Source organism: Dama dama, chromosome 22, assembly GCF_033118175.1.
Source record: "Dama dama isolate Ldn47 chromosome 22, ASM3311817v1, whole genome shotgun sequence".
Lineage (NCBI taxonomy): Eukaryota > Metazoa > Chordata > Mammalia > Artiodactyla > Cervidae > Dama > Dama dama.
In genome coordinates this window covers 12437695-12450730 of record NC_083702.1, presented here as the reverse complement: position 1 = coordinate 12450730, position 13036 = coordinate 12437695, and the positions used below count along the sequence as shown (strand labels likewise).

The following is a 13036-nucleotide window of genomic DNA, read 5'->3' as shown; positions in this document are numbered from 1 at the left end:
ACTAGAATCGCAAGCTAGTAGAAATTAGATTAAGTGCATTTGAGGGACAGATTGATTAGTAAGTAAAAATGTGGGTAAAGGTGAAATAATGTTAATTTTTGTTGGAACAGAGTTGGTTATTTTATTTTTAAATTGTTTGGTTATCTTTTGTAGACATCTTAAAGAGATTCAGGACCTGCAGAGTCGCCAGAAGCATGAAATTGAGTCTTTATACACCAAACTGGGCAAGGTTCCTCCCGCTGTCATCATTCCCCCAGCAGCCCCCCTTGCAGGGAGAAGGAGGCGACCTACCAAAAGCAAAGGGAGCAAGTCCAGTCGCAGCAGCTCTTTGGGGAATAAAAGCCCTGGACCAGGTCAGCCATGGACATCCTGTCTTATGTTTCTGTCTCCATCTGTGTATACAGTCTTTTGAATATTGGCTACTTAAGTTGAATTAATTGTGAAGGAGATTGACTTTCCCATACTCTCACTTCCTTGCTTTCTGCTCCCCATATTTATAGCACCTCTTTTTGAGCCTGGGAGACAGGGTAGTTCTGTGACCTTTTCCTGGGTTGTCCACATCGCTGTCCTGTGGTTGCCTTCACGTGTAGTTGTTCTTGACTCACAGAACTCACATGTCCCCAAACTCCTAGGCGGCCGGAAGAAAACACGCTGTTCTCTATTTAGTAAAGTCCAGGTCAGTTCTCTTTTTAATGAGTGAAGTGGTCATAATCACAAGTTGGGATGAATGTAAATTTCATATAGGTGTTTGGGTATGTCATGTGGTAATGTCCTTGATTAAAGTTGTGTTTTATTTAGCTATATTGGAATAAAGAACACGCTAGTATTTATAGTTAAAAAATAGTTAAATCATAATTTCTTGAATTGTGATTTGCCTATTTTTTTAATTATGTAGAGAGTTTCTACCCTTTGGTGAAGTTAATGGTAATGTTAGATAACAGTTGTAAGTAAAAGCAGCTGGAACACACTTTCACTTCACACTGGCTCTTCAGTCCTCATGGAACTATATTGGAAAGCACTTGCAGGCTTGACAGTTTCCCACTTTCGGCAAGTTTTCAGGGGCCCAAACCTTTCCTCTGGGGTGTTAGAGCCAATTCATTTTGAGATGTGAGCTCATAAGTCACAGCAGCTAATTTAGATTCTGATCCCACTTTTAACCTTCTTTCTGTTCCACTAGTTACTCTAAGGAATAGCCAGGTGTCCACACTTTAGGACATCTGGCTAATGAGTGAAAGACACTTATCAAAAATAACTCTAAATATGCATTACTCTACAATCCCTGTATCATTTCTGACACCTCTTTGTACTTGGTTTGACACATGTACCAGAAAGACTGAGGAGAGGCTGTCTCTGGACCAGTCTCAGCTATAAGAGGGTAAGGGCAGGGCTGAGGCTGCACAGGGGAGTTCTCATGTCGCGTACATGTGCCGTCATCTTACCCAACTTGGCCTCCTGAGTCCCCCAGGTTATCTGCAGCACAGCAGCTTCAGGGATGGGGCCCTGCAGCCCTGTTGACTCTCCTCCATCTCTTACTTCCCATCCCGTCCGGAGGCCTTTGCCCTTTGGTCTATAGCTTTTGACACATTATCACTCCGTCAGTGGGACAAGCAGTGGACAGTAGTTGTCCTGTGCAGGGGGAAAGCGGTGCACCTCCCTCACACCACGGTATCTTCTGACAGGTACCCTGTCTGGTCAGAGCGCAGCTTCAGTCTTGCATCCTCAGCAGACCCTCCCTGCTCCCGGCAGCGTCCCGGAGACAGGGCCCAACCAGCTGTTACAGCCCGTGAAGCCATCTCCTTCCAGTGACAACCTGTATTCGGCCTTCACCAGTGATGGTGCCATTTCAGTACCAAGCCTTTCTGCTCCAGGTCAAGGTGAGAGCCACGAGCAGCCACCATCCTCCGAGAGCCTTGAAATGGAGACACAGCACACGCAGGACAGAAGCCTGGGACAGGCGGGTGGCTTGGGGGAGCAGCGGACCTGGTACCAGCCGCCTGCTGCCCACACGGTTCTTTGGGCTATCAGGGGGGTGGGTGGCAACCCGCTTGAGTGAGATCACTGCTTCCTTCTGGTGGAAGTAGGTTTTCTTCAAGGGATTATAGCAGAAAGTGCCTCTGTGATGCCTCAGTGCAGTGCAGGACTCCTTTGGGATTTGGAACTTATGATTTAATACTGGACTAGGGTTTCCTGCAACCAGATTCTTAGGTGTTTTAGCCCTTGCTGAAAGTTAATGCATTTGTTCAGCCAGTGTAGACTTCAATAATTTCCAAGTGTGAGAGAGACATACTAAAGTGAATAGCCCTAAAATTCAAGTTGCTGCCTTTAACCTGCTTCCCAAGTGTAGGTTGTTTAATAAACCGAGATTTAATAAAATGATTACTCAGAACATTCCTGTAGAGGAAAGACCTTTTAGTAACATTAGACAGAACTTAAAAGGTGTTGGGCATCTGGGTGGAAGAGAATGAAGGGGACCAAATGGCAAATGGAGGTGCTTTTGCCGCAGCTTTGCGGAGGCTAGAGGTTAGCCTGTCTCTCGCAGGACGCGCGTGCTGGCGGGTGGTGCAGTCTGGGCCAGTGGGGGACCGGCCTGACCCCTGCCAGTGGCGTGCAGGCCTGTCCTGCAAGCTCGTCCCTCTGTGTGCCGTCCTAGCACATCTGGCTCTCAGCTCGGGTTCTAACGTCTCGTAGCTGTGTTCTGTCTCTTCTCTCCCTGTTCTCCCCGTTCTTCCCCTCTCACAGGCTGTGCCAAGTTTAACTGTGCGTCCGAGCAGGTGACGTTCAAAGCTGGCGGCAGGAGGACGCGATTTCTGAGTACGCCCTGCTTGGCTCTTTGTGTGTAACACCTTTACTCCTTCCTCGTCCTTGTGTCTGCGCTGCGTCTGTTTCACGCACTCCATTTTCATCTGTGTCTGTGCGTCATCTCCGCAGTGGCTTGGCTGAACTAGTATCGCCCTCAGAAGTTTGGGCCTCTGTTAATTATGATAAAAGATGGAGAACTGATCATAGGTTTCTATAAACGTCAAAATGAATTTTCTGATAGAACTGCCTCTTCCTCAGCCTGTGCCAGAGGGCAGCCTGGTGTCCAGGGCAAGGGACTGCTGAGTCACTCAGCATAGTGATGTCTGTGCACCCAGCCATGCATAGTGCTGCCCCTTGATCTGGCATTAGAAGTCACAGAAAGCTTCCTGATCACTGGTGCAGGGAAAACTGAAACCCTGTTTTTGTATTATTTTTCAGAGTAGATTGAAAGTTTTTTTTTTTTTTTGTAATGTCAGTTAAGCATAACCATCTTATCAGTTGTAAAGATGCTGGAATTTCTTCACTGGATGCTTTCACCACCACTGCCCTCTGATTCCATAAAGTCAGTATTTCAAAGAGGGTTTCAGTGCAGTTCGTCTTACAAATTATGCTCATTAAGACCGAGGGCCAGCACCTGCAAGCGAAGATGGGCTTTTTAACAAAATTGCTGGGACTTCTCAGCTTTCTTCCCCAAAACAAGTCATCTGCCTCTCCAGCCCACCTCCCTGTGTGAGGAGTGAGGGCGGTCCTGCACAGACCCGGTGAGATCATGGGCGCAAGACAGGAGCCCAGGGAAGCACACATCATTGCTCTCTGATGAGCCTGGCACGTTCTGGTAGTTGATAAATGTATGTTGAAATGAGAATTTTAAAAACAAAACTGAGGTTTAAATAGAAAACCTTCATTCGAGCTGAAAGATCTTCTCTGTTAAGGCCTCAAACTTCTGATGTGGTTGTTGACATACTTTTTAAGTGCATGTGTTCTGGACTGTTGTCGTTTCTTGAGTGTGGTTCAGAGATCCTTGGGCCTCATGCAACACTAGTCCAGGACTGTGTGGCCAAGAGGGACGTAGAAGGCCTGCCCCGCTTGGTAGGTCGACAGCTTTCCTGGCAAGGCTGAGTGGGTGAGTGAAAGTTGCTCAGTGATGTCCAGCTATTTGTGACCCCATGGACTACACAAAGTCCATGGAATTCTCCAGCCAGAATACTCGAGTGGGTAGCCTTTCCCTTCTCCAGGGGATCTTCCCAACCCAGGGATCGAACCCAGATCTCCTGCATTGCAGGCAGATTCTTTACCAGCTGAGCCACAAGGGAAGCCCAAGAATACTGGAGTAGGTAGCCTATCCCTTCTCCAGGGGTGTCTTCTGGACCCAGGAATTGAACCATTGTCTCCTGCATTGCAGGCAGATTGTTTACCAACTGAGCTATCAGGGCCTGGCAAGGCTAGGTTGAACCAAGAATGTTATGTCCTCGACACTTAAGTAAGCATTTAAGTCCTGTGTCCAGTTAGAAAGATGACTGAAGAGACAGTAATAGCAGGAGACAAGTGTTGGAGGTGTCAGTCTGTGTTATGTAGCCTGTAGTGTCTCGGGGAAGGAAGAGCACCAGGGCATTTTTGTGAGGGATGTGTCATGTGATAGGGACCTCTTCTGTTAGCTCAGAACATTCTCATCACACTCTGAAAGGTAGGTGGTGTTACAGTGTTGTTCAGATGAAAGTGGTTTGAAGTATTAAATCTGATCGCTCCCTTAGGTCTAAAATGAGAGGCCCTGCCTCCGTTGGCGGCACATCAGCATCCATCATGTAAGCCTTTGTGAGCAGATGGCAAGATGCAGATTTAAAGCAAACAAACCCAGTGGTTTAGGACTGCCGAGCCCTGGTTCAGTCCCTGTCGGGGAACTAAAGGCCACAAGCAGTGCGGTGTGGCCAAAAAGAAGAAAAAAGGCAAAACAGCAAATATGGACGGAGATCGGGCTCTCGGGCATGGGGTCTTAACTAGTCTGGGGTGCTTCACTCAATGCTCAAAATAGATAATGGTTTGGAAGCACGGCTTGGCTTCATGCTTTATTTTTGTTCAAAAGTTGCTCGTTTTCCACATACTTTTTAAAAAAGATTTTTCTAGGGGGGACGGGGTTAGTATGTATGTCTAGGGTTTGGAAATAGTGTGTTAGCCAGTTTAAATGAGAACTGTAACAATGGTACCATCTGTCAGCCTCCTGTGGTAGAATTGCTAATGCATTTAATGCAGTGCGTCTTAACAGCCCAGCAGGAGAAGCAGGAAGGGGCCAGGGCGTGGAGAGACTGCCTGGGTACTTGAGGTTCCAGTAGTGAGGCCAGAGCCCCAGAGGCCTGGTGCAGGGTCGCTCCTGCAGACAGAGAGTGGGGTGGGGCTGTGGGCTGGGAGGGGGCCCCCTGCACAGCCTGGCGCCTGCGCCAGTCCCCGTCCTCTCCCCTCTTGCTCTCTCCTGCTGGGCCCTGGTGTGCTGTTTGGAGAGTCTAATTATTTTATACTTCTGTTTCCTTATCTTTAACACACTGCTCTCTCTTTGTGCTTCAGGGAAGATGGTGAAAAAAGTCTGCCCTTGCAACCAGCTCTGTAGTAATTATCCTTTCTTTCTGTTACTTCTGGTCCCTGACTGTGAAGCGTGTCACCCTGAGCTCTTTGCACCCCGCAGCCTCTCGACTCCCGGACCCCAGCCCTGCACCCTTTTCTGGTGTCGTCTTCAACACGCGCAGTGGCTGAGCCACTGGCTGTCCTTCCAGATTCTGAGTCCCCTCACAGTCCATGCTCTCGGTGGCAGCCCGCACCCAGCCCTGTGACCGCTGTGGGTGGGGGTGTATAGGGTGAGTGGGCTGCCTCGCGCCCCCCGAGGAGTCAGCCAGCTGTGTAGACGGTGCGAATAGTAGCAGCTGCCGCCAAGGGACTCTTCCAGAAAATGGTGCTTGGGAGGCAGCAATAAGCGTGGCTCATAGTGGGCTCTTGTTACTAGGAGGGGGCAGGGGTGGGGGGCAGACTACGGCAGGAGAGCATTTTGGTGGGAAAGCATGCACTGCTTTTAGAATATTCGAGCAGAACTGAGAAGGGTTTAAAGGACAATGAGTGTCCTCTGAAGGCTGGCCGTGTCTCGGAAACGCCTGCTCTGCCGGTCTCGTCACTGCTTTCCTGCTGCCACGGACCACATGCACCTCCATTCTCCTGGGTTTAGTAGCCAAGCCAGCTTTTCCCAGAGTTAATTTCTGCTTGGAAAGGGGTGTGTGTATGTCATCGTCTCACGGGAAGGCGGTTTTCAGAAGCCAGAATGAGAAGGTTGCCTGTGTGGCTGACGCTCCCCCAGTGTCCACCCCGCGCCATGTCGAGGGGCCTCGGCACCCAGCTGAGCCCAGCCTGTGACCAGCAGCGCTCCCCTCTGCGGGCTGCTGACAGCTATGCTCACTTGTGATCCTTTGTGTCGTCCTCATCGTCTCACTCGCCACCAAGCTCACGCCGCCGTGGTCACTCACCCCGGGGGCGGGGGGTGAGATGGTCCCCATGCATGCGCTGCGACACCCATCCCCACCCCTGTCCCCCGCCTGCGCTGTCTCCCTCCTGCCTTCCCGGAAGCCTGTGTCCTGTGCGTCCCACTTTTCCTCCTGGGTTCTGCTTTGTAGGGAACTCAGCCCCCACCCCCTGCCCCCGTGTTGCCTGGGTGCTGAGAAGCACGGGACCTCTGCGCCGGGCAGCCTCACCTCACGACGGCTGTTCCTCCCGCACTTGGGCTTGGGTGCCCGGCCCAGGCGGGTGAGCCTCCCCGTCGTGGGGCCTGGGGGTGGGGGTGGAGTTGCTTCTGGCACTGCTGGACTGTGACAGCGGGCAGTGTCCGCGTTTAGACATTCAGCCCTGGCTTTGACTGGGGATCTGAAGTCCTCTTGGCTCACACCTTACAGTGGCCGCTTACAGTTACTCCGCAGCACATGTGAGATCTGGTAAGAAAGTGGGGGTGCGGGGAATACACGAGACCCTGACTCTTCTTTCCCTCTTCCCTCAAACCTGCCTCTCGAATAATCGCCAGTGTGCCCTCCAGCAGAGCCGAAATCAGGCAGGACACAGACTCCTTTCTTCCTCATCAAACCATAGAGTCCCTTCATCACAGCCCCAGAGCCTCCTGCTCCCCGCACCGCCCACCTCCCTGGGTGCACAGAGAGTGCCTGCTCTTTGCGGAGGGGCAGGGTGGGAGAAGCCAGCCACGGTGCAGCCGGGGTCGTCCTCGGGGACGCCGCGGCTTCCTGGAGCCAAGAGGCTCGGGCGCAGCAGAGAGAACCTTCGCGTCCTCGTGCTGCTTCATTCACGGGGAGCTGGGAGAGGTTGAGCCTTCACTCTCCCAAGTTCATGTTTGCGTTCATGTTTATGGGCCCAGGTGAAGAAGCTTTCTGAACAGAGCACGCGTTCTCTCGTCTCCCTCTCTGTGGAAGAACGGCTGAACGCGCCCCAGACCCCGGCCCCCCGTGGCTGGGGAGCCCAGCCCCCCTCAGGCCTGTCCTCACAGTGCTTCGGCTCCCGCGGGGACCCTGCCTGTGCTCGGGGGGCCCTCATCGCGTGCCCTGTCCTGCAGCGTCCAGAGCAGCCAGGCTTGGCGGCTACAGCACACAGCTCTCCTCAGCGGGTGCTGGGCACAGAGGCCCAGAGCAAGTGTCCGTGCTCCCGACACCGCGGGGACGGGCGCAGCGAGCCCCCCCGCCCTCATCCCTCCCCGGCAGCTCCTGAGGAGAGCCTCCCCCGGCCCTGCTCCGCCGCAGCGTTTGGCTCCTGAGACCCTGAAACCTCCTTTCTGCATGGCTCCCTGGTTCATCCCCCATCCTGGGCTTGCCGTTCATCATCGTGGGAGGTTTCTCCTCTCCCTGAAGTCACCACCCAAGTCCCTGCTAACGGGCATGCCTTGTTGCTTCTTCTGACCTCAGGGACCAGCAGCACCAACGCCGTTGGGGGAGCTGTGAGCAGCCAGGCCGCCCCGGCTCCGCCTCCTGCCGTGACGTCCAGCAGGAAGGGCACGTTCACGGATGACCTGCACAAGCTGGTGGACAACTGGGCCCGGGACGCCATGAGTCTCTCAGGCAGGCGGGGAAGCAAAGGACACGTGAGCTATGAGGTCAGCGCGCCCCTCGTGCTTCCTCCTGCCTGTCCGAGTGTCACTGGGCACACGGGACCCTGCCATGACCACCTCCAGGGGCTCCTGAGTTCTAGCACTTCCGGCAAGAAAGAAATCAGCCAGGTCCCTTAGTTTCTTTCCCTGGATTCCTTTCTCTGAACCGAGTCAGCCCAGCCTTTCTTCCCCTTTCCTTAACACTGAATGGCGTGTGCTCGCGCTGCTCACACGAGGCATGCGACGCCACCCCCTTCCAGTCAGAACAGGTATGTGGTGAGTGTCAGGAGCCAGTGATGGTGACCGAAGGCTGTCTGGGAGTTGTTCCCCCGACTCTGGAAGGTCAGAGCAGCCCAGTCCTAGAACTCTCCCTCACCCTGTGCCTGTCCCACCCACACGGCTTCACCGGCCTATTCTCTCCCCAGGGCCCTGGCATGGCAAGGAAGTTCTCCGCGCCCGGTCAGCTGTGCGTCTCCATGACCTCAAACCTGGGCGGCTCTGCCCCCGGCTCTGCAGCGTCAGCTACCTCTCTAGGGCACTTCCCCAAGTCCATGTGCCCCCCTCAGCAGTACGGTTTCCCTGCCCCCCCGTTTGGCACGCAGTGGAGTGGGACGGGTGGCCCGGCACCCCAGCCGCTTAGCCAGTTCCAGCCTGTGGGAACAGCCTCCTTACAGAATTTCAACATCAGCAACTTGCAGAAATCCATCAGCAACCCCCCAGGTTCCAACCTGCGGACCACGTAGACCCGAGGCGATCCTGGGGCAGGTTTGGGGGCAGGAGATGGAATGTGGGGGGTGGGGGGGAATAGCCTGTATGCTAACTACTAGTGCTGCATTTAACTGGTCATTTCTTGCCAGAAAGGAATGTTTTAATCCCGCTTAGAGCCCTTGGAGTGGACTCTCCCCTGCCCTCACCGCCGCCTGGAGTGGGAGGAGAGAGGGCAGCTGTCTTGTGTGCTTTGTCGTCGCCCAGACCCAGCAGTGAGCGCTTGGGAAGTCGGGTTGGTCAGAAGGCTCCTAGAGAGCTCTGGAAAAGCAGAGCCGTCTGCATTTTCATGTGGTGGGGCTCTTCATTGTGGGAGCCACCCCAGCCCCTTACTTACTCCCTCAAGAATATAAACCACAAGACAAAAAATTTAAACTATCGGGCTCTCTCCTACCCTGTCGCCCCCACTGTTTTTTTTTCTCCTGTCTCCCCCTACCCCCCACCTCAATCCAACCAATCTTTAGAACCCAGTGAAGACACCAGGGGAGGGATGGAGGTTTCAGCCCTTTCTTACAATAGGTCATTAGTGCTTTAAGCAAATGATACTCGCAGCTTTGACTGCAGCATTAGCAATTAGGAAAAAAATTAAGTTCCCTGCGGACATGTAACTTTGCCATCAGTTTTGATGTGGAAACACTGTGATGTATAAATGTTGTTGGACAACAGTAGTTTAAGAGTAAAATATGAAAGGCTTAAAAAGGCTAGCTCTGTCCTTACTTACTGAGGTTTCACTTTTCCCCTTTGTATCTCCATTGTACTAGATAAATAAATGTGAATGTACACTTGTAAAGTCACTCGACTTGAATCCTTCCGTCCTCCCAGTGCCGCTTGCTGGACGCTTAGTGCCTTGGACTTCTGTCGCTTCTGCCGTTGCATCAGCTTCTCGTCAGACCGTGGTCCGCGAGGGCGTGTGGAAGGACAGCGTGGGTCCGTGTGACCCGGCAGTGGACTATGTTGTAAGGAAACTGGAAGGGTATTTTTTTTCAAGTCATTTAACAATTTTGTAAGATGAGCAGGATGAGAAGTTAAGTTGACATCAGTGGTTAAAGCAGAAAACTGTTTCAGGACAAGTGAGGAGGGATGCTGTCACCAAATCGGGCAGTTAACAGACTGAGTGTGGTGTGCGATAGGTGCTGAGAGGCTAGAGGCTGGAGAACAGACGTGTTCTGAAGACTTGGTGCTTGGCCAGCGGCTGCCCTAAGCCTTACTTACCTGCGCTGGGCTTGAACACAGAAGATTGAGAAGAAATGGCTGAAGAGAAAGGAAGGGGGTGGGGGCTAGTTTTTAAGTTGGGAGGTGTGATAGTGAAACGTCTCAGATGGAGAAAGTTGCTCTAAGAAAAATTGTTTGGCTTGCTTTCCTCTTGGTGCAAACGTAGCGTGTATTTCTCAACGTGGGGTCCTGCAGTTTGTGGCAGGTGGTCCCACATCTGAAATAAGCACTGCAGGAATGGCTGCTTGTTCCTCCTCACTTCTGTATAATGTCCAGAGGGTTGCAGGGTCATAATCTCCTGGCTACCTGTGTTTCTAGAATGACAATGGATACTCTCATATAAAGAGAGACTCCCCTCAAGTAATAACTGCAACCAGCCAGTATTATTTAGTGCTATGTCTAGTTGTGATGGGCAGTTTTATTTTCAGAAACTTCAGGAAATACTCTCCCAATTGCCTGTTTTGGGGATCTCTGTTCTCCCAGCAGATGGGGCAAGAAGCCAGGACTCTTAATCTTGGGGTGCTGCTTCTCTTGACTCTCAGCCACCTCAGTGGCCCACCCCAGGAATCTCCCATGACAGGAAGAGCCTGGCTGTCCCGTCCTTCATTGGCCATTTTCTTTATTAAGTTAGCAAGGCCCCAAAGATACAAATGAAAGCTGAGGTTTTAGGAAGGTAAGAGATGAGAAGGGCAGGTGCTCCAAGCTTTGCTTTGAAAGCTTTGCTTTTACTTTCTCTCTGCCTATAATCCTCGGGAAATGGTAAGAGTAAGGACAGAACAAGAAGTGCCGAGGAAATGGGAAACAGATACCTGGACAGAGGAGACAGGACTTTGTACCAAAGGAGGGAGCCAAATGCAGCACGACTGTCTTGTCACTTTGGTTTAATGATTTTGAGGTCTCTTCACGCACATGGAAAGTAAGAACTGGTTTTACTTACTGTTGATTTTTTTTCCCCTCCTGTGGATGAAATAACAAGCCTAGAGGAATGAACCAGTGCTACTGAACTGTTTAAATTATTTTCGTGTTAATAGTACACTTTGAGTATCTTTTTCCACATTAAAAAAATCTTTCTGAATTATAAATGTTTTCCTTACATTATTTAACAATGTACACTGTTTAAAAAAAAAATAAACTGAATTCAAACCTTAGGGATTCTTGGCAGCTGTCACTCCTGTTTGGCACTAACTGTGGGTTGCACTTTCTGCTTGTGGACATGTGATGAAGCCATTCGAATAAACCGAACTTGGTTTTGTTGAGCTGTGGGGATTCATTTTCAGCAGGTGCCTTTTCGTGATCACATTAGCTCTGATATGACTTGTGTGCAATTTATAACTGGATTCCTATCTCCAGAAACTTTTTCAAACAGCAATTCTGACCCGAACTAAGATGTTGCAGATGAGGAAGATCGTGGTAACAATACCAAAACCAGAAAAAAAAATCTCTGCAGCTCAGGTGAGGGATCGGGGGTGCTGGCGTGGCCAAGACCATGGCTCCAGCTGCCTCTGGACTGGATATGAGGCCCCTTTGCATCTGAAACAGGTAAATAAATGTAAACAGCTGCTTACATCAGATTTTTGGTTTTCGGCTACATATGAACACTGTTGACATGACACTGTAGTTGAATGCGCTAGCACTGTATCTTAAAAAAGAATCTTTAAAATGCTCGACATGGGGTGGCCAAAAACCTTCCGTTTGTTTTTAAAAAACAATGTGAATTGCAATAAGAAGAGATACGCCTGTTATATTGTTACAGGGTAGGATTTAATTTTGCTTTCTTAAAAATGCCTTTTCTTTGGTCTTAGGAGAAAAAGGAAGTTGTTTCATGATTAGCTGATGAACGATAGTGATGAAGACTGCAATCTTGCGTGGCAGCATTAGAAAACGGGGGGCCCCACAGCAAGAGGTCAGAGGTCACTCAGGGATTTACCACAGGCCGAGGTGATTTCTGTCTTCATTAACATAATAGCTTAGGAATAAAGAGAGTGAGGAGCCCAAGAAAAGGCACTGAGTCTCTGCAGAGCTTCCCAACTGCCCGACTTGATGTGAGCAGGTGCCAAGTCCTCCGGCAGAGTTCAGGATGAAGCAGGCAGAGCCCTGAAGCGGAGCGCACTCCTCAGGCAGGAGCAGTCATTTCAGGACCAAAATGAAGTCCCGTCAGGACCGAGTTCAGGAGGTGACCTGAGCCTTGGTTAAGGTGGATCCAGTTTCCTCTTCTTCATGTCCTGATTCTTCCTAGAGGAATCACAGTCCCCTGTGGAAGAGGAAACTGTTCAAACATAACTGCGGTGACTTTAAAATGAGGAGTAAATAACAACTGATATAATCCAGAAGTCATTAGCTAACAGTCCTAGTTTACCTACTTTTAACCACAAAAGCCCAAGAATGAGAATTGTTACATGAGGACAGATCCCTCCATTAACACGAGACCAAGTTGCAGGAGAAGTCAAGATGAGCCTGCGTTTAACCACAGCTGTTAAATATAGCTGAAGAGTTACCCCACGGGAACTTCTGGCTCTTAAACTAGTTGTCCTCCACGTTCTTACACTGCTGCCCCTCTGACAGGAGTCCACCGGACATCTTAAAATGGAATGTCATCCTGCTTTTAAGATTCAGTGAATCAATCACACACACCCAGGTTCCCTTTGGTGTTTGCTCCTAGAACACTCGGCTACCTGTGGCTTGTTGTTTAAGGCTGAAAGTTTGGAGGTGCCAGGGTCCAGACTGTGCCTGTGGAGTCTGGTGGTAGAGGCTTTGTGGAATCCTGTTCTGGGTCTCCATGTGGTTCTTCAGGACCGAGATGGTAGGGGTCTGCGGTGGTTCTGGTTTCAACAAGGGCTTGAGCACGCTGTCCTCTGCATCCATAGCCATGTCCCACATTTCAAGACTGTCTGCAAGGACGGTGGTCACGGGAAAACGTAACACAAACGAGAGAAAAGAGCAGGTCATGAGAAGTTCTGTGTCGTGAGGGCCCCGTGACGGCATCTGAACTTCTTTGCCCATCCTGTGGAAGTACACCAGGCCTCCACGGTGCCGCAGAGGAGCTGCACACGCGCTAGCACTCAACCCAGCATTGGGCCGCTCGCATCCCCGTGGAACAGAACCGACAGAAGTAAAGATCCCTGTGCCTCTTTTGAGATGTGTGCG

General features: G+C 51.0%; 2 protein-coding genes across 22 annotated transcripts in view; one reads left to right on the top strand and one right to left on the bottom strand.

Annotated features, from left to right (window-relative positions):
- The window catches only part of WNK1 (WNK lysine deficient protein kinase 1), a 128693-nt gene extending 117545 nt beyond the window's left edge, over positions 1 to 11148 (top strand). For all 13 annotated transcript variants that reach the window (XM_061124666.1, XM_061124656.1, XM_061124658.1 and 10 more), the window contains 4 exons: positions 154 to 353; positions 1680 to 1874; positions 7734 to 7921; positions 8341 to 11148. In XM_061124666.1, the coding sequence (XP_060980649.1) occupies positions 154 to 353; positions 1680 to 1874; positions 7734 to 7921; positions 8341 to 8658 (901 nt within the window). In that variant the 3' untranslated portion in view covers positions 8659 to 11148. The remainder of the gene's footprint in view (positions 1 to 153; positions 354 to 1679; positions 1875 to 7733; positions 7922 to 8340) is intronic.
- Positions 11149 to 11631: 483 nt separating this feature from the next.
- The window catches only part of RAD52 (RAD52 homolog, DNA repair protein), a 28825-nt gene continuing 27420 nt past the window's right edge, over positions 11632 to 13036 (bottom strand). For 7 of the 9 annotated variants that reach the window (XM_061124670.1, XM_061124674.1, XM_061124673.1 and 4 more), the window contains 2 exons: positions 12565 to 12780; positions 11632 to 12143 (listed from right to left, as the gene is read on the bottom strand). In XM_061124670.1, the coding sequence (XP_060980653.1) occupies positions 12082 to 12143; positions 12565 to 12780 (278 nt within the window). In that variant the 3' untranslated portion in view covers positions 11632 to 12081. Of the gene's footprint in view, positions 12144 to 12547; positions 12781 to 13036 lie in introns of those variants that run through there. The other 2 variants (XM_061124668.1, XM_061124672.1) reach the window with 2 other exon arrangements.